The sequence below is a fragment of the Oncorhynchus nerka genome, linkage group LG24 (assembly GCF_034236695.1).
Source record: "Oncorhynchus nerka isolate Pitt River linkage group LG24, Oner_Uvic_2.0, whole genome shotgun sequence".
NCBI classification, from domain to species: Eukaryota; Metazoa; Chordata; class Actinopteri; order Salmoniformes; family Salmonidae; genus Oncorhynchus; species Oncorhynchus nerka.
In genome coordinates, this window is record NC_088419.1 from 91,447,405 (window position 1) to 91,463,604 (window position 16,200).

General features: G+C 45.8%; 1 protein-coding gene across 5 annotated transcripts in view; it reads left to right on the forward strand.

Annotated features, from left to right (window-relative positions):
- rxrgb (retinoid X receptor, gamma b) overlaps nucleotides 1–16,200 on the forward strand; it is an 87,573-nt gene that overhangs the window by 24,047 nt on the left and 47,326 nt on the right. Inside the window, exon 1 of one of the 5 annotated variants that reach the window (XM_065009318.1) lies at nucleotides 326–579. The exons of 2 other annotated variants lie outside the window; for them this stretch is intronic. In XM_065009318.1, the coding sequence (XP_064865390.1) occupies nucleotides 516–579 (64 nt within the window). In that variant the 5' untranslated portion in view covers nucleotides 326–515. Of the gene's footprint in view, nucleotides 1–325; nucleotides 580–1,023; nucleotides 1,097–16,200 lie in introns of those variants that run through there. 2 more of the 5 variants (XM_065009314.1, XM_065009317.1) reach the window with 2 other exon arrangements.

Consider the following 16,200-nt stretch of genomic DNA (forward strand, 5'->3'; position numbering starts at 1 on the left):
TGCATGCGCGCACACACACACACACCATGCTGGACTCTTTTGGCTCTAAGGCACGGAGTGACAGGGACACACACACACAGGCGACGTGCAGTGTGCCAACACAGTGCTAACAGGCATGTATGCTGCCCTAATTACAAAAAAAGACATCCTGCGAACTTACGGACGTGCCTAAAGAAGAGAGGAGAGACGAAAGAGAGATCCTCATTTCAGATATAGAGGGGAGGAATTCTAGAGTTAAACGAGTTGATCCGCGACTGTAATCGGTTCCTCTGGGATTGATCAGAGAATAATCTGGTTAATCCCATATACGACGCGGGTGGACTTTGCCTCTCTCCCTCCTTTTCCCTTCGTCCCTCCCTCTCTTTCCTCTATCCGTCCCTCTCTGTCCTCTCGTCTCTCTCTCCTGTCGGAGCGGGAGCAGGAGTCAGAGTACGTCCTTCTCTCCAGCTGCTAGGGAGGCTGTGTTCTTTGGCAAGGTAGTTCGGCTGTCACCCCTCTCCACCCCCTCTGGAGCCATGTGGCACCCTATGGCATCAGCCTCATCTGGAAGCCCCATAAGGGAGCTGGGTTATATGCACTGTGAGTACCTTAGGACTGGGACAGAAGGGAGCTGGGTTATATGCACTGTGAGTATTTTAGGACTGGGACAGAAGGGAGCTGGGTTATATGCACAGTGAGTACCGCAGGACTGGGAAAGAAGGGAGCTGGGTTATATGCACTGTGAGCACCTTAGGACTGGGACAGAAGGGAGCTGTGTTATATGCACTGTGAGTACCTTAGGATTGGGACAGAAGGGAGCTGGGTTATATGCGCTGTGAGTACTGCAGGACTGGGACAGAAAGGAGCTGTGTTATATGCACTGTGAGTACCTTAGGATTGGGACAGAAGGGAGCTGGGTTATATACACTGTGAGTACCTTAGGATTGGGACAGAAGGGAGCTGGGTTATATGCACTGTGAGTACCTTAGGATTGGGACAGAAGGGAGCTGGGTTATATGCACTGTGAGTACCTTAGGATTGGGACAGAAGGGAGCTGGGTTATATACACTGTGAGTACCTTAGGATTGGGACAGAAGGGAGCTGGGTTATATGCACTGTGAGTACCTTAGGATTGGGACAGAAGGGAGCTGGGTTATATGTGCTGTGAGTACCGGAGGACTGGGACACTGACAGACATACTCCTAAGAGTAAAGATCATGGATCAGGGAGGTGAATAGTAAAGATCATAGACCAGGGAGGAGAAATGTAGAGATCATGGATCAGGGAGGTGAATAGTTAAGATCATAGATCAGGGAGGTGAATAGTAAAGATCATGGATCAGGGAGGTGAATAGTAAAGATCATAGATCAGGGAGGTGAATAGTAAAGATCATAGATCAGGGAGGTGAATAGTAAAGATCATAGATCAGGGAGGTGAATAGTAAAGATCATGGATCAGGGAGGTGAATAGTAAAGATCATAGATCAGGGAGGTGAATAGTAAAGATCATAGATCAGGGAGGTGAATAGTAAAGATCATAGATCAGGGAGGTGAATAGTAAAGATCATAGATCAGGGAGGTGAATAGTAAAGATCATAGATCAGGGAGGTGAATAGTAAAGATCATAGATCAGGGAGGTGAATAGTAAAGATCATAGATCAGGGAGGTGAATAGTAAAGATCATGGATCAGGGAGGTGAATAGTAAAGATCATGGATCAGGGAGGTGAATAGTAAAGATCATGGATCAGGGAGGTGAATAGTAAAGATCATAGATCAGGGAGGTGAATAGTAAAGATCATGGATCAGGGAGGTGAATAGTAAAGATCATGGATCAGGGAGGTGAATAGTAAAGATCATGGATCAGGGAGGTGAATTATTTATCCTGGCAGTCAGTGACAGTGCAGAGGGGATATATAGGAGTGTGTCTGGTTTATGGTGTTTGTGTGTGTTTGGTAACACGCTTGCAACACTGCAAAGTCCTGAAAATGTTGTTTTCCAAGGGTTTAAAGACAACGGGTTTTTAAACGGTCTTTTTGTATTGTAGTCGTTTTATGGGCTGTTGTTTGTTTATAGTATGATCTTTTGCTACTTGCCCAGAGTCAGAGGAAGTCGGGGATATGTCTATGTGTCTGTCTATCCCTTTAAGCATCTGGATAGATGCGTTCTTCTGTTCTGAGCTTTGTTTTCATTTGATGAGTTCCTTTACTGCAGTATGTTGGGTGGTTATTTTGTAATATGTGCTTTATGGTATGTGAGGGCTGTTTATAGACTTGTGGTTTATGATACCGTTTGAATTGGCTGATAGCTGTTACTGTAAGTCAGAATGTGGGCTGTAAGTGTCACAAAGTAGAGCGGGTTTGGGGGGGGGGGCGTGTTTTGGTCAGGGGGCTCCTATAAGGGGAACAGAATGGGCCTTTTCTGTGTCTTGGTTTAGATTAATGAAGTATGGTCTGAATCATGGATGATTGCGTATGATACAAGAAGAGGTCAGAAAATGATTTAATGTGTGAAACAGGAACACAGAGAGAGAGAGAGAGAGAGAGAGAGAAGAAAAAAAAAGGATCTGAGTATGGAAGCCTAGCTCTCTCAGTTCACGGTTCAAAGGTGGTCGTTGAGCTGATGTCACCACCAAGCTATCACCATAACAACTCTCTCTCTCATTCTCTGCATCTGCACTCTGCCTAGTATTACCTTCAGCACATCTATCTATCTCTCAACACCTCTCTCTCTGTCTCTGTTGTCTGTCACTCTGATCTCTCCATCACCCGTCTTCCTCTGTGATTTCCCCCTCCTCTGGTTGGCGAGGTGTTGGAGGTGATGATGTGATCCTTTTACACACAGACAGAGGAGAGACACAGACAGGGTCCTGTCGCTAGCCATTATCACCCGAGAGGACCGACACTGTGTGTGTGTGTGTGTGTGTGTGTGTGTGTGTGTGTGTGTCTGTGTGTGTGTGTGTGTGTGTGTGTGTGTGTGTGTGTGTGTATTTTTGCGGCAGAGCTGCGATGAGTTGGTTATATTTTTGTATTGAGTATACGTCTCCATACACCTTTTGTTAACTGGTTGTGTGCCATAATTTGACCTTCCTTATTTACAATGTCATTCATGAACATGATACTAACTTCCTTTAAAAGAAAATATCCCAAGAAAATGGTCCTTTCCTCTATCAGTTGAGACATATTATTTGCTCTAATATTTCTTTGGCCTTTACTGGAGGATGAAATTGTAATTTTAACCAACTCTGTGTGGCTTCATTTAAAAAGGAAGGTAGTTTAAATAGGGATCAATTGTCAATTCATTGGAAATGGTTGGTTTTAATCTGTATAACTGCAAAAAAATACCCCTTTTTGTTTTTCATTCTGCTGGAAAACCAGTTTGGATTTAGATATCATTTCGTTATGCTTTAAGAGAGAAGTAAAAAAATTACATTTGGATTTTTTTTTCCACCTTTATTTAACCAGGTAACCAGGTAGACTAGTTGAGAACTAGTTCTCATTTACAACTGCGACCTGGCAGTTAATGCCTTTAACCCTCAAAACTCATGTTGTTTGAACTTTATCTGGTTTTCCAATCCAAATGAAATGGGGGGAGGGGGGGTGGGGATGTGTCACATGATTTGACAAAAGTATTCTCCTGGAGTTAGTAGAGCCATGAATAAATATGTTAACTGTGACATCACTAGAGAATTAATCAGGGTCATTCTCCCAAAGATGGCCAGGTGTTTCCACGGTTTCAAGATCCTATATATTTTTCTATCACTCAACTTTTCCGGGATGTGTACACCAATCACATCAACACCATTTAAGCGGTAGACCACATGGCAGTTAAAAAACGTGGTATCTTTTACATACCCAATCTCTAATATAGTACTCTTATCATAGTTGGGTTTTAGACCAGATAAACTGGCAAACTTATCCAGGTTCTCAATAAGGCCCTTCAAGGTTATTGATTGAGGACTCAAGAGAAAACTTGAATCATAAGCATGCATTGGTACTTTTGTCTCTAATCCATACATTTTTGGCTCCTTAATGTTATCATTAGACTTACAGTGCATTCGTAAAGTATTCAGACCACTTGAGTTTTTCCACATTTTGTTACATTACAGCCTTATTCTAAAATGGATTAAATCGTTTTTTCCCTGCATCAATCTACACACAATACCCCATATTGACAAAAAAATAAATAATTGAAATATCACATTTACATAAGTATTCAGACCCTTTACTCAGTACTTTGTTGAAGCATCTTTGGCAGTGATTACAGACTTGCGTCTTCTTGGGTATGAAACTACAAGCTTGGCACACCTGTATTTGGAGAGTTTCTCCCATTTTTCCCTGCAGATCCTCTCAAGCTCTGTCAGGTTGGATGGGGAGCGTTGCTGCACAGCTATTTTTAAGTCTCTCTAGAGATTTTTGATTGGGTTCAATTCCAGGGTCTGGCTGGACCACTCAAGGACATTCAGAGACTTATCCCGAAGCCACTGCTGTGTTGTCTTGGCTGTGTACTTAGGGTTGTTGTCCTTTTGGAAGGTGAACCTTCTCCCCAGTCTGAGGTCCTGAGCGATCTGGAGCAGGTTTTCATCAAGGATCTCTCTGTACTTTGCTCCATTCATCTTTCCCTCAATCCTGACTAGTCTCCCAGTCCCTGCCGCTGAAAAACATTCCCACATCATGATACTGCCACCACCATGCTTCACCATTGGAATGCTGCCAGGTTTCCTCCAGACGAGACGCTTGGCATTCAGGCCAAAGAGGTCAATCTTGGTTTCATCAGACCAGATAATCTTGTTGAGTGTCTTTAGGTGCCTTTTGGCAAACTCCAAGCAGGCTGTCATGTGCCTTTTACTGAGGAGTAGCTTCCGTCTGGCAACTCTACCATACAGTTCTGATTGGTGGAGTGCTGCAGAGATGGTTGTCCTTCTGGAAGGTTCTCCCATCTCCACAGAGGAACTCTAGCGCTCTGTCAGAGTGACCATTGGGTTCTTGGCCACCTCCCTGACCAAGGCCCTTCTCCCCCGATTGCTCAATTTGGCCGGGCGACCAGCTCTAGGAAGAGTCTTCCAAACTTCTTCCATTTAAGAATGATGGAGGTCACTGTGTTCTTGGGGACCTTCAATGCTGCAGACATTCTTTGGTACCCTTCCAAAGATCTGTGCCTCGACACAATCCTGTCTCAGAGCTCTACGGACAATTCCTTCGACCTCATGGCTTGGTTGTTGCTCTGACATGCACTGTCAACTGTGAGACCTCATATAGACAGGTGTGTGCATTTCCAAATCCTGTTGAATCAATTGAATTTACCACAGGTGGACTCCAATAAAGTTGTAGAAACATCACAAGGATGATCAATGAAACAGGATGCACCCGAGGATGCAATTTCGAGTCTCATAGTAAAGGGTCTGAATATTTATGTGAATACATTTATTTAAAAATAAAATTATATAAATTAGCAGTAATTTAGAATGACATGTTTTTGCTTTGTCCCATTATGGGATATTGTGTGTAGATTTCTGAGGATTGTTTTTATTTAATCCATTTTAGAATAAGGCTGTAAAGTAACAAAATGTAACATAACAAAATGTCTGCAGCATTGAAGGTATGAACACAGTGGATAAAGTCAAGGGGTCTGAATACTTTCAGAAGGCACTGTATTTCCCATTCCTTGTCCCTCTCAACCATATATATTTTTTTAAATTATAGCTAACAGTTCAATGGCACTAATAAGTTTGGTGACAGAGGGCAACCTTGTTTTACACCTCTTGACAATTTAAATGTGTTGTTGTACATTACTTTTAACCATTTTAGGAGAGATTCTCCAAAGTAAAAAAAATTCAAGGAAAATCTGATTTCAAGATTATACCTGATTTCCCTGCGTTCTCAAAGTTTTCCATTATTTCTAGTAGTTGTCTGATGTTGACTCCCATCTGATTGTGATGAATAATGTCTAATAGGACCTTTTTAATTATATGAGCAATACATTTTACCAATATTTTTGTGTCATAACATTGAAGGGTGAGGGGACTCTAATTTTTTAAAGAGACAGGGTTCTCTTTTGTTCTGGTTTGTTCTGTCCTCCAGGTTCCTGCTTCAGTAGGAGCGAGATCAGTCCCTCTTTTTGTGTCAGACAATTTGCTTTATATATTAGTAATTACAACATGATAGTAATGAGTCTTTCGGTAGTTCATAAAAAGTTTGATATATCTCTATTGGAATGCCACCGAGGCTCGGCGGTTTTCCCCGTCTGAAAGGAATCGATTGCCAACCATAGTTTGTCCTGTGACATCACAAGATCTCACTCAAAACCCATCATCAAATAAGGTTGGAGGAACTTGTTTTAAATATTTTACTTCCTCATTCAAAATCTCCTTTGGTGAGATAAGGATTTCTCCATTGTTTGTAGCTATTTTCTGTAGGTTATTTTTGGTCGCTTAGGAAAAACATTTTTCGCCGTTCTCCATCCAATTTTGTCTGTTTTTATTGTAAATAAATGAAACCTGATCTTTCCTGAATAAGTTATATTTGTGTTTTGTGTCTAGATTCTTCATTGCTTCTGTCTTGGCTTCAGATGGGCCTACTTGCAGTAGGCCCATCAAACGGGCAAGGATGTCTGGTGGGTGGGTGGGTCGCTCAGATGGGTGTCTAGGAAAAGGTAGAGGTTGGCACCGTTCCATCATGATCCCGAGTGGCACAGGCATCTAAGGCACTGCATCTCAGTGCTAGAAGCGTCACTACAGACCCGGTTTGATTCCAGGCTGTATCACAACCAGCATTGATTGGGAGTCTCATAGGGCGGCGCACAATTGGCCCAGCGTCGTCCGGGTTTGGCCGGGGTAGGCCGTCATTGTAAATAAGAATTGGTTCTTAACCGACTTGCCTAGTTAAATCAAACAAATAAATGATTGGATTAAAATATGTTTCTGAAGTTTCACAGCTTTTGTTGACTTTATTATTTTATTATTTATTTGTAAATGTATTTCCCATCTCTGTGCAAAAGTGTAAACTCAGTCTCTATGGTACAACTCTTACTCGCAGACACGCATGGACTCAGACATTCACAACCGCTTTTCTCACTCAGTCGCTCGCTCACTCGCTCGCTCACTCACTCACTCACTCACTCACTCACTCACTCACTCACTCACTCACTCACTCACTCACTCACTCACTCACTCACTCACTCACTCACACCTCCCACCTCCCATCTCCCACCTCCCATCTCCCACCTCCCATCTCCCACCTTCCACCTCCCATCTCCCACCTCCCATCTCCCACCTCCCATCTCCCACCTCACATCTCCCACCTCCCACCTCCCACCTCCCATTTCCCACCTCACATCTCACATCTCCCACCTCCCACCTCCCATCTCCCACCTCACATCTCCCACCTCCCACCTCACATCTCCCACCTCCCATTTCCCATCTCCCACCTCCCACCTCCCATCTCCCACCTCCCATCTCCCACCTCACATCTCCCACCTCCCATCTCCCACCTCACACCTCCCATCTCCCACCTCCCATCTCCCATCTCCCACCTCCCATCTCCCACCTCACATCTCCCACCTCCCACCTCACATCTCACATCTCCCACCTCCCACCTCCCATCTCCCACCTCCCATCTCCCACCTCACATCTCCCACCTCCCACCTCACATCTCCCACCTCCCATTTCCCATCTCCCACCTCCCACCTCCCATCTCCCACCTCCCATCTCCCACCTCACATCTCCCATCTCCCACCTCCCATCTCCCACCTCCCATCTCCCACCTCACATCTCCCACCTCCCATCTCCCACCTCCCATCTCCCATCTCCCACCTCACATCTCCCATTTCCCACCTCCCACCTCCCATCTCCCACCTCACATCTCCCACCTCCCATCTCACATCTCCCATCTCCCACCTCACATCTCACATCTCCCACCTCACATCTCCCACCTCCCATCTCCCACCTCCCATCTCCCACCTCCCACCTCACATCTCACATCTCCCACCTCCCATCTCCCACCTCACACCTCCCATTTCCCACCTCCCATCTCCCATTTCCCACCTCCCATTTCCCACCTCCCATTTCCCATCTCCCACCTCACATCTCCCATCTCCCACCTCCCATCTCCCACCTCCCATCTCCCACCTCACATCTCCCACATCCCATCTCCCACCTCCCATCTCCCATCTCCCATCTCCCATCTCCCACCTCCCATCTCCCACCTCCCATCTCCCACCTCCCATCTCCCACCTCACATCTCCCATCTCCCATCTCCCACCTCACATCTCCCACATCCCATCTCCCACCTCCCATCTCCCACCTCCCATCTCCCACCTCACATCTCCCACCTCCCATCTCCCACCTCCCATCTCCCACCTCCCATTTCCCACCTCCCATCTCCCACCTCCCACCTCCCATCTCCCACCTCCCATCTCCCACCTCCCATTTCCCTGCACCCCCTTCTTTTTACCGTCTTTTTATTACCTGGTTGATTCTTGACTAATTTCAGGCTTTTAAGTACTTTAGTGTTCCAGTTCCTTGTATTTGGGGATTTATTCTATACGTTTTTGTCCTTCTGATGCTGTCATTTATCTATATAACATTTGTGACTCGTTTCAGGAAACTAGGTGTATGTCGCGGCTCACTACTTCACAGGAGAGGCATTTGAACGTAAACTTTCATTTTGATCAAAATGCGTTTTTTTGGGCAGAAATGCCTTCTGGAACATGTGCACTTTCACCTGCCTTAATAACAAACGTGTATGCCACGAATACAATTGTTAAATTACGAACCTAGTTGGTTTAGCCACGGAAAAAGTGAGCAACCTTCCCGCTAGTCATGATTGGCTGAGATAATGAGTGGGCTGGACATGCTGAGAGATGAGTTTGGATTGGTTTGCCATGTAGCACGCTTCTGTCTATAACATGAGCTGGTCAGTATGTGTAGGTCATTATTTCTAATGCAGGTTTTTTAAAAGATATTCATAAAGATAAGCACCAGATTCTCGCTTGGATACCGGTGAGCACCAGATACCAGTGAGCACCAGATTCTCGCTTGGATACCGGTAAGCAGCAGATTCTCTCTTGGATACCGGTAAGCACCAGATACCGGTAAGCACCAGATTCTCTCTTGGATACCGGTGAGCACCAGATTCTCTCTTGGATACCGGTGAGCACCAGATTCTCTCTTGGATACCGGTGAGCACCAGATTCTCTCTTGGATACCGGTAAGCACCAGATTCTCTCTTGGATACCGGTAAGCACCAGATTCTCTCTTGGATACCGGTAAGCACCAGATTCTCTCTTGGATACCGGTAAGCACCAGATTCTCTCTTGGATACCGGTGAGCACCAGATACCGGTGAGCACCAGATTCTCTCTTGGATACCGGTAAGCACCAGATTCTCTCTTGGATACCGGTGAGCACCAGATTCTCTCTTGGATACCGGTGAGCACCAGATTCTCTCTTGAATACCGGTGAGCACCAGATTCTCTCTTGGATACCGGTAAGCAGCAGATTCTCTCTTGGATACCGGTAAGCACCAGATACCGGTAAGCACCAGATTCTCTCTTGGATACCGGTGAGCACCAGATTCTCTCTTGGATACCGGTGAGCACCAGATTCTCTCTTGGATACCGGTGAGCACCAGATTCTCTCTTGGATACCGGTAAGCACCAGATTCTCTCTTGGATACCGGTAAGCACCAGATTCTCTCTTGGATACCGGTAAGCACCAGATTCTCTCTTGGATACCGGTAAGCACCAGATTCTCTCTTGGATACCGGTGAGCACCAGATACCGGTGAGCACCAGATTCTCTCTTGGATACCGGTAAGCACCAGATTCTCTCTTGGATACCGGTGAGCACCAGATTCTCTCTTGGATACCGGTGAGCACCAGATTCTCTCTTGAATACCGGTGAGCACCAGATTCTCTCTTGGATACCGGTAAGCACCAGATTCTCTCTCATTGATCTAGTTTGTATATCAAGTAAGGATTCTCTTAGAAACGTGTTTTAATATTGCTGTGATTAAATCTATAATACTCAGAGAGTCTGAGAGAGGACGAGATGACAGATGAATCCTACTGAACCTGAGAGATGACTGTGATGACAGATGAATCCTACTGATCCTGAGAGAGGATGAGATGACTGTGATGACAGATGAATCCTACTGATCCTGAGAGACGACGAGATGACTGATGAATCTTACTGATCCTGAGAGATGACTGTGATGACAGATGAATCCTACTGAACCTGAGAGAGGACGAGATGACTGATGAATCCTACTGATCCTGAGAGATGACTGTGATGACAGATGAATCCTACTGAACCTGAGAGATGACTGTGATGACAGATGAATCCTACTGAACCTGAGAGATGACTGTGATGACAGATGAATCCTACTGAACCTGAGAGATGACTGTGATGACAGATGAATCCTACTGATCCCGAGAGAGGACGAGATGACTGTGATGACAGATGAATCCTACTGATCCTGAGAGATGACTGTGATGACAGATGAATCCTACTGAACCTGAGAGATGACTGTGATGACAGATGAATCCTACTGAACCTGAGAGATGACTGTGATGACAGATGAATCCTACTGATCCTGAGAGAGGACGAGATGACTGTGATGACAGATGAATCCTACTGATCCTGAGAGATGACTGTGATGACAGATGAATCCTACTGAACCTGAGAGATGACTGTGATGACAGATGAATCCTACTGAACCTGAGAGATGACTGTGATGACAGATGAATCCTACTGAGCCTGAGAGAGGACGAGATGACAGATGAATCCTCCTGATCCTGAGAGATGACTGTGATGACAGATGAATCCTACTGATCCTGAGAGATGACAGTGATGACAGATGAATCCTACTGATCCTGAGAGATTACTGTGATGAAAGATTAATCCTACTGATCCTGAGAGAGGATGAGATGACTGTGATGACAGATGAATCCTACTGACCCTGAGAGATGACTGCGATGACAGATTAATCCTACTGATCCTGAGAGATGACTGTGATGACAGATGAATCCTACTGATCCTGAGAGAGGCTGAGATGACTGTGATGACAGATGAATCCTACTGACCCTGAGAGATGACTGTGATGACAGATGAATCTTACTTATCCTGAGAGAGGATGAGATGACTGTGATGACAGATGAATCCTACTTATCCTGAGAGAGGATGAGATGACTGTCATGACAGATGTATCCTACTGACCCTGAGAGATGACTGTGATGACATATGAATCCTACTGATCCTGAGAGAGGACGAGATGACTGTGATGACAGATGAATCCTACTGATCCTGAGAGAGGACGCGATGACTGTGATGACAAATGAATCCTACTGATCCTGAGAGATGACTGTGATGACAGATGAATCCTACTGAACCTGAGAGATGACTGTGATGACAGATGAATCCTACTGAACCTGAGAGATGACTGTGATGACAGATGAATCCTACTGAGCCTGAGAGAGGACGAGATGACAGATGAATCCTCCTGATCCTGAGAGATGACTGTGATGACAGATGAATCCTACTGATCCTGAGAGATGACAGTGATGACAGATGAATCCTACTGATCCTGAGAGATTACTGTGATGACAGATTAATCCTACTGATCCTGAGAGAGGATGAGATGACTGTCATGACAGATGTATCCTACTGACCCTGAGAGATGACTGTGATGACATATGAATCCTACTGATCCTGAGAGAGGACGAGATGACTGTGATGACAGATGAATCCTACTGATCCTGAGAGAGGACGCGATGACTGTGATGACAAATGAATCCTACTGATCCTGAGAGATGACTGTGATGACAGATGATTCCTACTGATCCTGAGAGATGACTGTGATGACAGTTGAATTCTACTGATCCTGAGAGAGGACGAGATGACTGTGATGACAGATTAATCCTACTTATCCTGAGAGAGGATGAGATGACTGTGATGACAGATGAATCCTACTGATCCTGAGAGAGGACGAGATGACTGTGATGACAGATTAATCCTACTGAACCTGAGAGATGACTGTGATGACAGATGAATCCTACTGCACCTGAGAGATGACTGTGATGACAGATGAATCCTACTGAACCTGAGAGATGACTGTGATGACAGATGAATCCTACTGATCCTGAGAGAGGACGAGATGACTGTGATGACAGATGAATCCTACTGATCCTGAGAGAGGACGAGATGACTGTGATGACAGATGAATCCTACTGATCCTGAGAGATGACTGTGATGACAGATGAATCCTACTGAACCTGAGAGATGACTGTGATGACAGATGAATCCTACTGAACCTGAGAGATGACTGTGATGACAGATGAATCCTACTGAGCCTGAGAGAGGACGAGATGACAGATAAATCCTCCTGATCCTGAGAGATGACTGTGATGACAGATGAATCCTACTGATCCTGAGAGATGACAGTGATGACAGATGAATCCTACTGATCCTGAGAGATTACTGTGATGACAGATTAATCCTACTGATCCTGAGAGAGGATGAGATGACTGTGATGACAGATGAATCCTACTGACCCTGAGAGATGACTGCGATGACAGATTAATCCTACTGATCCTGAGAGATGACTGTGATGACAGATGAATCCTACTGATCCTGAGAGAGGCTGAGATGACTGTGATGACAGATGAATCCTACTGACCCTGAGAGATGACTGTGATGACAGATGAATCCTACTTATCCTGAGAGAGGATGAGATGACTGTGATGACAGATGAATCCTACTTATCCTGAGAGAGGATGAGACGACTGTGATGACAGATGTATCCTACTGACCCTGAGAGATGACTGTGATGACATATGTATCCTACTGATCCTGAGAGAGGACGAGATGACTGTGATGACAGATGAATCCTACTTATCCTGAGAGAGGATGAGATGACTGTGATGACAGATGTATCCTACTGACCCTGAGAGATGACTGTGATGACATATGAATCCTACTGATCTGAGAGAGGACGAGATGACCTTGATGACAGATGAATCCTACTGATCCTGAGAGAGGACGCGATGACTGTGATGACAAATGAATCCTACTGATCCTGAGAGATGACTGTGATGACAGATGATTCCTACTGATCCTGAGAGATGACTGTGATGACAGATGAATTCTACTGATCCTTAGAGAGGACGAGATGACTGTGATGACAGATTAATCCTACTTATCCTGAGAGAGGACGAGATGACTGTGATGACAGATGAATCCTACTGATCCTGAGAGATGACGAGATGACTGATGAATCCTACTGATCCTGAGAGAGGACAAGATGACTGTGATGACAGATGAATCCTACTGATCCTGAGAGAGGACGAGATGACTGTGATGACAGATTAATCCTACTGATCCTGAGAGATGACTGTGATGACAGATTAATCCTACTGATCCTGAGAGATGACTGTGATGACAGATTAATCCTACTGATCCTGAGAGATGACTGTGATGACAGATTAATCCTACTGATCCTGAGAGATGACTGTGATGACAGATGAATACTACTGACCGCCGTTTTTAAGCCCACTGCTCTTAGGTGAATATGTCTAGTCTATGAGAAACAGAGCGATCTGACTAGTAAACACAAACAGTCAGTCTGTCTGGGTGTTTTTCTCTCTCTTTATCTGTCTGCAGTGTGCTGATTGGGCCATGATACATGATGATCTTTCAAATTGTCCCTGTGCAGTACGCTGAGACTGGGGCGCTCTGGTAGTGTGTCACAGTCTGGTCAGGGCAACCTACCCAGGTCAAGGGTCACAGGATGTGAGTGGGTTAGATGGGAATGAGCAGCGCACCAGAGGAGTCAGAGGGAACATCCCGTTCCCTTGCCATCAACAGCACATGCACCAGCCTTATTTTGTTTATCCCCACAGCTTTGTCTCTCTTCCCGTTTTCTCCTCCCCTCTTCCCTCTACTCCTCCTCCTCTCCCCTCCTCCTCTTCTCCTCCCCTCCCCCTCTCCTACTCCTCTCCGCTTCTCCTCCTCCCTCTTCCTCTCTGACTCCTCTCTCCTCCTCTCCTCCTTCTCTCCCATCTCTCCTACTCCTCTGCCCTCCTCCTCCCCTCCCCTCTCCTACTCCTCTCCCCTCCTCCTCCCTCCTCCTCTCTGACTCCTCTCTCCTCCTCTCCACCTTCTCTCTCATCTCTCCTACTCCTCTGCCCTCCTCCTCCCCTCCCCTCTCCTACTCATCTCCCCTCCTCCTCTTCTCCTCCTCCCTCCTCCTCTCTGACTCTTCTCTCCTCCTCTCCTCCTTCTCTCCCATCTCTCCTACTCCTCTTCTCCTCCTCCCTCCTCCTCTCCTACTTCTCTCCCTCCTCCTCCTCCTCCTCCTCCTCCTCCTCCTCTCCCCTCCTCCTCTCCACTCTTCCTCCTCCTCCTTCCCTCCTCCTCCTCTTCCATCCCTCCTACTCCTCCTCTCCACTGTTCCTCTCCTCCTACTCCTCATCCTACTCCTCCTCTCCCCTCCTCCCATCCTCTCCTCCTCCTACTACTCCTCTCCCCTCCCCTCTTTCCTCCACTCCTACTCCTCCTCCTACTACTCCCCTCCCCTCTTCCCTCCTCTCCTCCTCCTCTCCCCTCCTCCACTCCAGCTCCTCTCCCTTCCTCCTCTCCTTCTCCTCTACTACTCCTCTCCCCTCCTCCCCTCCTTCTCTCCTACTCCCCTCCCCTCCCATCCTCCTCTCTTCATCCCACTCCTCCTACCCTCTTCCTCTCCCCTCCTCTCTCCTCCTCTTCCCATCCCACTCCTCCTCTCCCTCCTCTCCTCCTCCTCCTCTCTCCCCTCCTCCTCCTCTTCCCACCCCCTCCTCCTCCTACCCTCCTCCCCCTCTCCCTCCTCTCTCCTCCTCTTCCCATCCCACTCCTCCTCTCCCCTCCTCCTCTCCCCTCCTCCTCTCCTCCTCCTCTCCCCTCCTCTCTCCTCTTCTTCCCATCCCACTCCTCCTCCTTCCTCCTCCTCTCCTCCTCCTCTCTCCCCCCCTCCTCCTACCCTCCTCCTCTCCTCCTCCTCTCTCCCCTCCTCCTCCTCCTCCTCTTCCCATCCCCCTCCTACCCTACCCTCTCCTCCTCCCCTTCTCCCATACCCTGAACTCAGTACTTCAGGAACCACATGAGAATGTTAGTTTGGAACAGGGACTGGTCAGCTGGTTACTCCTCCTGCTGTTATTTGTTTGTTGTGTGGCAAAATCTGGTCAGTCTGTCCCCTTCACGCTCGATCGGGAATCGTTGAGTTAGGTCTGGCTGGCCCTGTCCTGTTGTTGTTTGAGTTGAGCTTCTTTATCTCTCAACCCAAAAAATCTGTTATCTCTTTCTGTATGTCTGTCTGTCTGTCTGTCTCTTTCTGTCTGTCTCAGCACCGGCCAAACCATTGATCCTCTTCCTCTTTTGAAATGTGCTGTGCCAATGTGTCAATGTCTCTATTTGGAACATGATGAAATGTAGCCATTTGCTTTGTCATGCATTTGGAAACTTCCCGCTGGGGACACAACCTTCTTTCAACGGGAAAATGTAGGTCATATTTGGTTGAGACGTTGATCAATGAGATTTCAACATTTATTCACCCAACTCAAAAAGACAGACAGAAGTTTAATTCCCAATGTATTATCACCATACTTTCAACCATCTAAAAGCACAACCAAATTTCAATGGAAAAAATAATGTCAAATTTTTGGTTTAGTTGTCATCAAAATGTGTGAATCACTGTGATTTCAACCATAAACAGCCTTCAGAAAGTATTCACACCTCTTGACTTATTCTACATTTTGTTGTGTTGCAGCCTGAATTCAAAATGGATTAAAATACATATATTTTCTCACCCATTTGCACACAACACCACATAATGACAAAGTGAAAGCATGTTTTTAGAAATGTTTGCAAATTTATTGAAAATAAAATACAGAAATATCTCATTTACATAAGTATTCACATCCCTGAGTCAATACATGTTAGAATCGCTTTTGGCAGCGATCACAGCTGTGTGTTTCTGGGTAAGTCTCTAAGAGCTTTGCACACCTGGATTGTACAATATTTACACACAATTTTTTTAAATTCTTCAAGCGCTGTCACGTTGGTTCTTGATCAAATCAAATCAAATTATATTTGTCACATGTGCCGAATACAACAGGTGTAGACCTTACCATGAAATGCTTACTTTCAAGCCTTTAACCAACAATGCAGTTTTAAGAAAAATAAGAGTTAAGAAAAT